General features: G+C 36.6%; 1 protein-coding gene across 1 annotated transcript in view; it reads right to left on the bottom strand.

Annotated features, from left to right (window-relative positions):
• Positions 1–1,187: 1,187 nt before the first annotated feature.
• The window catches only part of LOC127631297 (glutamine--fructose-6-phosphate aminotransferase [isomerizing] 1-like), a 53,611-nt gene continuing 45,368 nt past the window's right edge, over positions 1,188–9,430 (bottom strand). Inside the window, exons 17-19 of the mRNA XM_052109382.1 lie at positions 8,895–9,062; positions 8,254–8,415; positions 1,188–2,663 (exon numbers count right to left, since the gene is read on the bottom strand). Coding sequence (XP_051965342.1) covers positions 2,619–2,663; positions 8,254–8,415; positions 8,895–9,062 — 375 coding nt within the window. The 3' untranslated portion in view covers positions 1,188–2,618. The remainder of the gene's footprint in view (positions 2,664–8,253; positions 8,416–8,894; positions 9,063–9,430) is intronic.

Raw genomic sequence — 9,430 nt, 5'->3', positions numbered from 1 at the left:
AATTATGCAAAGTGTGAGAAGTTGAGTGCCCGCCTGCACATTTATGGTGTGAGCATATGCATCTATTGATTTGCTAATATAGAGACTCATTTGCAGCTGCACTGTAAACTGTGAATAAAAGTGTGCAGGAATTTCCTGCATTTTGAATGTGGAAATTGCGGGAATTATTAAAATTGTACGCAATAGCTGGAATCCCGCACCAAATTTCACGCTCTGAAAACTGTTTTATATTAAAATTGCCCTGGTTCCCTTAATTTCTACATTTCATTATACAAAAAAAAATTACTCTGCAAACTGCTAAATTAATGCAACGAAAAGCCGCGTCAATAGAGTCCAAATAATTTTTTTTTCACTTATCATATACTTCAAGGCTGGCCAAATCAAAGGTCATCAAAGTTCGCCCGCGGGCTCTTGTTTGGGCATCTCTGCTCTAGACGTTACATGCTACATTTTTAGTAAATCGGACATATGGTCTTGTAGGAGTTCGAAAAAGAGTTCAAAATGGCGGAAAATTGAGTCCGCAGAGATGAATAATGATGCTTATGGAACATGACTTAAAGAATCAGAGGAAAAGAGAATTTTGTTTCTAGGACTCATGATTTAAACGTTTTAGGCCGAAACGCAAGTGAAAATTAGAACTGCTGGTGGCGCTAGAGGGTTTGAGTGAGAGACTCCTAATTTGGGTTGGTTCAATTTGAGAGTGTCCTCTATCAGTGTGCCAAATGTCATACATTTCCTTTGTACGGTTCTATGGGCAGCCACAGACATTCGCCGGAAGAATAATAAGAACACCAACAGATACAATAGGTGCCTTCCCACTTTCGGTGCTTGGCCCATAAAAAAAGATTTGGACAACCGTTTTGGGATAAAGTGCAACCTAACATATAAACAAACTAAAAAAAAATGTGAAAATATACATCTTAATGAAACTACGGGAATCTTTTAAGTCTAACATCTTGGGAGTGAATTAACAGTTACAGCCAATCATCAATACATGAAGATACTTTCATAAGCTACAGTCAGTGAAACATTTAAAACTGCAAGAAGTCTGACATACTGTACCAGCTCCCAAATAACAAAAAGCACAAGGCTGTAATTTTACCTTTGTCCCATGTGAGGTTTCATCAACAATTCAAAAAGACACACCTTTGGTTACACAACATTAATAAATTAGGCAATTTTGGTTTAAGGTTGATTTAGTGCATGGCGACAATCGTGAAATGTAAAAATCACATTAATATTATAAACAAAAATGAAGGTGGCATTGTATAGGACATGCGCCGTGTTTTTGTGTTTATTTATCTGCGTCTACTGGCTGTACTACTGTAAACTGGAGACCAACTTTTCTCCTTTATTACAAGGAAAGAAAAAGTAATTCCAAAAGCCAAAACCTTTATGCATAAATTTACTACACATGTCGACAAGTAAGTTCAGATTACTGTACTATATATATTTCATAGTAAAAAGACAAGCTGATTGTAAAGCAAATATATTAATACATTATTTTGCGTCACCAACTGCATTGATTCATTATTCCTAGTTTGGGCTTTTAATGGGAACCAAAACATCCCACTTTGAAAAGCAATATGCAAACAACTTATTTTTCTCTTCATCAAACCCTGTAAACAAAACATTTAGCTTTGTAACAGTTTGCTGGTGTTTTAACATACCAGATGTCGTCTTGATATTAACAAATCAAACCAAACAACATTTCCATTACTCATTCTGGCAAAATCATATTGAAACCAATGAAATGAGTCATATAGAATATCTACAATAGATTATAAACAATACATACGTTTACTATTTTCCCTTCATGTACATAATCTCTACAGGGATTGTCATCATTAAAAATGACCGTCCTTTTGACATATTAACTTTCTTTCTGACAAACTATAGTTTCAATCATTTCTTTGCCACAATAATGTATAAAACCTTTGATGAGAGACAACAGGGCTGTTTTTTGTCCATAAAAGGAAAATGGAGTATAAAAGTTTCATTTTAAACTCACAAAGCAATGCACTCAGATGACTCATTTTACTTGATGTCAGATCTGCGTATGACGAAATTTGCTAGACACTCATAGATGTTAGCAGTTATTGAACAACTGCAATTTCCGATTATTGTATTCATCATTCTAAAGGTCACTGTATGCGCTAAGGTTAACTCTGGAAACAGGAAATCTATTTGCATTTAATATTTCAGATAATCAGAAATCATTTCTGGATAAACGAAATATGCTGAAGTTATCAATAACAAGATTTTCCCTTAAATGGCAGCAGATAAACAAAAGTGTGCAAACTACAATTAAGCACTGATTCAGAGTTTGTTTCAGTCCCACATACCACAAGACTGTGGAATTGTTTCTAATAAAGAGACGTTTCATGAGATTTCTTTTTTTTTTTATAGCATGGGCAGCTATTACATTGCCACCCCATACCACGTCACCAAAGAAAAACACAATCCAGTCAACAGCAATGGTATGCTTCCAGAAACATGCATTGAGAGGAGATACAGTTATACAGAGATAAACTTTAGATTATTTTATAATATGAAAGCTAGTCAGTACTTGATGTGTATGGATCTGTGTATGTTTTAGGCCATCGTTTGGGAGGCGTTTACTCTACGGTCACCGATTTGGCCAGGTTTCTTGGGCAATCAACCTGTGTAGAATGGAGGAGAATAATTAATACAAAACTAAAATAAATACATTTGTTAAGGGGTCATTTAAAAGATTCTCAAAAGAAAGTTTGGGGTTCAACACAAATGAAGATCCATGGACAGTATTAGGGCTGTCAAAAAGAAACTACATTTGAATTATTCCCTTAAATGTGAATACAATTTTAATTAATTACTTTAATAAATTACAATTATAAAGATGGTGACACATTATTTTACAGTGTCCAGCATGTATTTTCATTGGTCATTCCTGATAAATACTAATGCACTACATGTAGTTAATGTGTACTTATTTTGTAGAGCTGTTCTTCAATATTGTGCTTAAATGTATTATTACCATAGTAATTAATAATAGTAACATGCATTATGTGCAAAAAGGACATAGTAAAATAAAGTGTAACCCTAAACATTTCAGTTAGGGGAAAAGCTACAGGACATCAGTGATCACCAACATTTTAAATCCAAGTGCACAAGAGGGTGCAGCAAATACATAACCCAAAAAGCAATGTGTAATAGTTAGGGCTGGAAAATATAATGCATTCATTTCAACAATTAATAGTGGAGATTTTAATGCATAAAAATAAAGATTTCAGGAGGTGCACGCTCAACTTGACTGCACATCTTGACACCGAAACAGTGCAAGTGCAAGCTTATAACACATGACGCATGTCCGAGCATAATAAACATGGGATTTACTGTACAGAGAATGGAGACTTCACCCACAAGCGGTGAGCCATGTGAGGCAGAGATACGGGCAAGCTGCCATATCTCTTCGCATCGCCCTAAAACACTCACTTTCATTTGAACCCATGTCAAAAACGAAACCACACGAGACAAAATCAGCAAGTGCGCAATGGAGTCTGAACGGCAGCCAGAGAAACTAATAGTTTTGAGATTTTAAACTTCAGCAAATAAAACTTCAGCATTCAATTGGTTTAATATCTGTATCTAATAATCAACTTGCAATGTATACTTTATTTTATCTTGCTAATAAAGTTAGATATAAATTAGGGCTGTCAATTCAACACGTTAATTCAGTGAGATTAATTTGACAAAAAATGATGCGTTAAATTACGCAATTAAATTGCACCATAATAAGGAAGATTCCTGTAGTAGCACCTGTTTACTCCAGGGGGCAGTAAGTGAAATTGCAGCTGTGTGAGCAACGCACAGTTTATACAGTGAAGAAAACATTTCAGTAGGAAGAACACAAACATGCATTACATTCTTGCGTTCAAAACACTTGAAGGAGCACAAATGCGAACTAAGAGATCTCAAGATGTGTTTAAAGATTGAGTAATAAACTATTTAACTTGACACATTGACCTAAACATTTTATGTTTATGATGCAACGCACCAGAGACACTACACAAGCATGTCTGACGCAGGTGTAGATTGACGGGTCCTTAAACAAGCCCTCATGATAAATCTCCAACTGATTGACAAATTCACTTGTGAAATGGATTGCTGTGAACTGTGTGCCAATGATTGACACTGACACAATGATTATATACACTCACCTAAAGGATTATTAGGAACACCATACTAATACTGTGTTTGACCCCCTTTCGCCTTCAGAACAGCCTTAATTCTATGTGGCATTGATTCAACAAGGTGCTGAAAGCATTCTTTAGAAATGTTGGCCCATATTGATAGGATAGCATCTTGCAGTTGATGGAGATTTGTGGGATGCACATCCAGGGCACGAAGCTCCCGTTCCACCACATCCCAAAGATGCTCTATTGGGTTGAGATCTGGTGACTGTGGGGGCCATTTTAGTACAGTGAACTCATTGTCATGTTCAAGAAACCAATTTGAAATGATTCGAGCTTTGTGACATGGTGCATTATCCTGCTGGAAGTAGCCATCAGAGGATGGGTACATGGTGGCCATAAAGGGATGACATGGTCAGAAACAATGCTCAGGTAGGCCGTGGCATTTAAACGATGCCCAATTGGCACCAAGGGGCCTAAAGTGTGCCAAGAAAACATCCCCCACACCATTACACCACCACCACCAGCCTGCACAGTGGTAACAAGGCATGATGGATCCATGTTCTCATTCTGTTTATGCCAAATTCTGACTCTACCATCTGAATGTCTCAACAGAAATCGAGACTCATCAGACCAGGCAACATTTTTCCAGTCTTCAACTGTCCAATTTTGGTGAGCTCTTGCAAATTGTAGCCTCTTTTTCCTATTTGTAGTGGAGATGAGTGGTACCCGGTGGGGTCTTCTGCTGTTGTAGCCCATCCGCCTCAAGGTTGTGCGTGTTGTGGCTTCACAAATGCTTTGCTGCATACCTCGGTTGTAACGAGTGGTTATTTCAGGCAAAGTTGCTCTTCTATCAGCTTGAATCAGTCGGCCCATTCTCCTCTGACCTCTAGCATCAACAAGGCATTTTCGCCCACAGGACTGCCGCATACTGGATGTTTTTCCCTTTGCACACCATTCTTTGTAAACCCTAGAAATGGTTGTGTGTGAAAATCCCAGTAACTGAGCAGATTGTGAAATACTCAGACCGGCCTGTCTGGTACCAACAACCATGCCACGCTCAAAATTGCTTAAATCACCTTTCTTTCCCATTCTGACATTCAGTTTGGAGTTCAGGAGATTGTCTTGACCAGGACCACACCCCTAAATGCATTGAAGCAACTGCCATGTGATTGGTTGATTAGATAATTGCATTAATGAGAAATTGAACAGGTGTTCCTAATAATCCTTTAGGTGAGTGTATATATATATATATATATATATATATATATATATATATATATATATATATATATACACACATACATACACACACACACACACACACACACATACTTTTTAAATATATAAAGATAACTATGTATAATTATATATTGATATAAATATGTATAATCTTTATATATATTGAATTATTGTTATATGAGGGGCTTTCTCAGCAAATATTTTTAATTGGGACACCATGTAATTAATTTGATTAAAAAACTTATTCGATTGACAGCCCTAATATAAATTGAATCTGCCCATTTGATCCTATTATTAAAAATGTCCACTGGGAAATGCCAGAAGATTTTACCAAAATAGTAAATACACTGCTAAGGTGCCGTTCAGACTGACCACGTTATTGAACTAGAAACTTGAGATGCAAATGAAAAAACTCAAATGTAAAGTCTCAATGTAAAGTCTCAATGTAAAGCTCATGATTTTGTTAAATATTTGTTAAAGCACTTTTTTTTAAATGGTTGTTACTTAAGCTGTACAGTTGATGAAATCATTCTTTTAGCGATGAGACAAATGTTTTAGTTGGATGAACTTCTTATTCGTAACAGATGTAATTCATGTTGATGGGTTTTGCTCCATGTAAGCAGTACTCTACGGATAATTACATCACTTTCTGGTATCCTTGCATGTTTTGTTACAGAGTGTATCAGCTTTACATTAGTCTTGACAGGAGTTGAAAAATTGGCTATAACGTCAAACACATTTATTTTCTCACTAGACTCATATTAACACATCATGGCTTTCGAAACCATGCGTTTTAAACTTTATCACGGTGCAATGCCTTGCCCCATAGACTTCCAATATAAGGGCCTTACTGTAAACATGATTTTGCATGTTTTTATAAAGTGAGAGATTCAATTATTGTCTTTGGCAATTGACAGCATGTTGTCCATTGAGCTTAAGTTGTATTGAAACACGATAATTCCTTTAACCTCTTAACCAGCACCCCTATTTTTGAGAATTTTCGGAAAATGACATACCCAAATACAAATGTCTGTAACTCCTAAACCATATGCTCCACATTCATAACTCTGATATTTTTAAACTAGACACTTGAAACTTTGTTACCCAAGAGTCATATTAATTCAAAAGTAGCATAGGAACAGAGTAAAACAAGGTCAAATTTACATGAAAGTGACTCACGATTTCTATGAATGAACTTCATTTAGGGAAAAATGTATCAGACTTTTATGTTAAAGGCCTGAAAACACCATAAAGATAAAACTGAATGTCTGACCATGTTCTGATTCAAATTTGAAGATGATACTCCCAAAAATGTAGTTTCTGTAAGCTTTTATTCAGGGAAAGTCTAGGCGTCCTTTCCAAAAGGCCATTTGGAGACTGTAATCTCATATCTTGCTAGTCTTCTCCACTGTAATTTTATAATCAAAACCATCTTCACCTGACTTCTTGTAATCCTTTCCTTCCATTTTTGTTATATTATATGCATCATAAATATAATGTGTGTGTGATATAAATATTATGTCTTTATGTATAATATACAGCTATCACCTAGCTACTCGTGTAGCCTCGTGTCTTTGCTAGTCATTTTATAATCAAAAACATGATATGAACAGAAAAACTGCCAATACTTCATAAACATAAAAACTCAAGACGATGTGTTTCAACTTAGCGATCTAATACGGGATCGAGTCCATGGAGAAACATCTCGTGTTACCAGCTTCAGCCCGGCCCTAATGACCGCAGGTTCTGACCCGTGTGCAAAGTTTCAAGAGTTTTTGAGCATGTTAAGAGCCCCAAAAGTGCCCCGTAAGTCGTAAAAAAAAATAAATAAATAAAAAATAAAAAAAATAATAATAATAATAATAATAATAATAATAATAATGCGCTGTGCGTAAAATGACGAAGAGCGCACGAGTGGACGCACTTGTATTAGACCTATGTATTAGACAGATCTTCTGAGGTAAACTAAGCAAACTGTCAATCACTTCATTCGTGTTTTAGTTGGTTAATACTCCCATCCATCAAAATTTTGCTGACAAGACATTGGGTGGCTTTTATCCAGTCAAAAACCGAGGTGCGAGAGTGACAGGTCCCGCAGCCTGTTGTTGCGCTCCCTTCATATTTTGGTCATTACAGAGCCTCTGATTGAAGGAGAGAAACAGGGAATGGCTCATTTTATCAGAAACAGTCCAAACTACGGGGAGAGATGGTTTTTGAACATTGGAATACAAATTAGAATCGATATTTCATTGAAAGTGAACATGATGGATTACTCTAACTGGAAGCGCTCATGAAAACTGAGGAGGATATTTAGTTTTTTCCCTATTTTTTTGTTGTTTTGGATTAAAAAGTGGGATGCATTTTGAAGAGTAGACCCTTACATTGAAATGTATGCTGGTGTTTCTTGGATTCGATCCGAACTGATCTGAACCATAGGAGATGAAAGATAAGTATTGCCGTTCATTTTGTTCATATTTACAGGGTCGGTCTGTCAGCATTTTATTGAACCCTTTCCTCTCTGGTGTATTGATTGCAAAAACAAGTTCAGAACGTGATTCTTGAGTGTTTTAGCTTTCAAATGATGCATAGTTTATGATAGTTGATTGAATATTTGTTATAAAACAAAGGTAATAAAATTATAAACACCCCCCCAGGGCCCGCCGGCGCCCCCCTGCTGGTTAACAGGTTAAAGAGTCTCCAGAAGATTATTTATGACTACAGAAGACTTATGTGGTTCATGTTACCAAAGATTTAACACATGCTGGGTAGAATTGAAAAGTATGACAGAGAGAAACATCCGGAAGATAAAATCAGACATGTAAGAGTGAGATGGACTCACGTCATATCCACGGAGGACAGCGAGGTGGAAGGAGAGCAGCTGCAGTGGGATGACGCTGAGAATTCCCTGAAGGCAGTCCAAACAATGAGGCACTTTAATGGTGCGACAGGAGTTCTTTATGGTCTCATAGTCCTCCTTATCACAGATCACAATGGGACGCCCCTACAACACACAACCACATTCTCAAGAAAACATGAAAAACTACAGAGAGGACCATTTTTTTTACATATCTGAACATAATATACAAACAAAGCAATGTCAGACAAAAAGGTCTATTCAAATGGGTTACATTCTTCTCACGCCTTGCAAACAGTGGTGCTTCTATCAGGAAATTAAAAGAAAAAAGTTATAGACCAAAATAATCAGACTTATTTGTCCATTTGGAGAATATCGGAGTCCGTTCAGCTGATTAACAGAAGCGTTTTAAATGTTTTGATTAACAGAAGTGTGCATTCGCAAATCAGTTCCAAAATGTAAGTTCTACTATTAAATTGTGTTAGTCTATTTCACGTATTTCTGCATTACATTGGTACTCTACCACTCCACTTTATAGTTAATGGTCAGTATGGATTTTTCAATGGCCAAAGCTCAATCGCTGATCGATCACTAATCATAAACAAGGGTGCTTCTATGGCTCTCACCTGTCTCGCCACCACCTGCTGCAGTGCGTTTTGGCACTTTGTATATGTGTGGTCCCTCATGATGATCATGATCACAGGCATGAGTTTGTCCACCAGAGCTAGAGGTCCGTGTTTCAGCTCTCCTGCCAAAATCCCCTCTGAATGCATGTATGTGATCTCCTTAATTTTCTGAAGGACACAACCAAAAAAAAGCTTCATCACACAACCTGGAATGAGTGACTAGACGGAAGCCCATGCAAATCATTGCAGACCTTTGTAAATCTCTTTATGTAATAAGGGAATAAATAGTTTTGCCATAATTAAAGCTCTAGCAAATTCCTTTTAGATTCAGATGAACATTTTTGTGGTCAGACTTGGCTAATGACTTTAACCACATTGACATTTCTTGCTTAACTGCAAATAAACTGAGGAAGCAATTTGACAATGTTGGTTAAGTTAGATGAGCTCTGCAAAGCCAAACTTCTATACAACTACAGTACATCAGTTTTTATTAATCAAACGGGCGACAGAGCATTACAATGTGTCTATTTAAAATA

This window comes from Xyrauchen texanus, chromosome 37 (assembly GCF_025860055.1).
Source record: "Xyrauchen texanus isolate HMW12.3.18 chromosome 37, RBS_HiC_50CHRs, whole genome shotgun sequence".
NCBI classification, from domain to species: domain Eukaryota; kingdom Metazoa; phylum Chordata; class Actinopteri; order Cypriniformes; family Catostomidae; genus Xyrauchen; species Xyrauchen texanus.
This window is presented reverse-complemented; position numbering and strand designations above follow the sequence as displayed.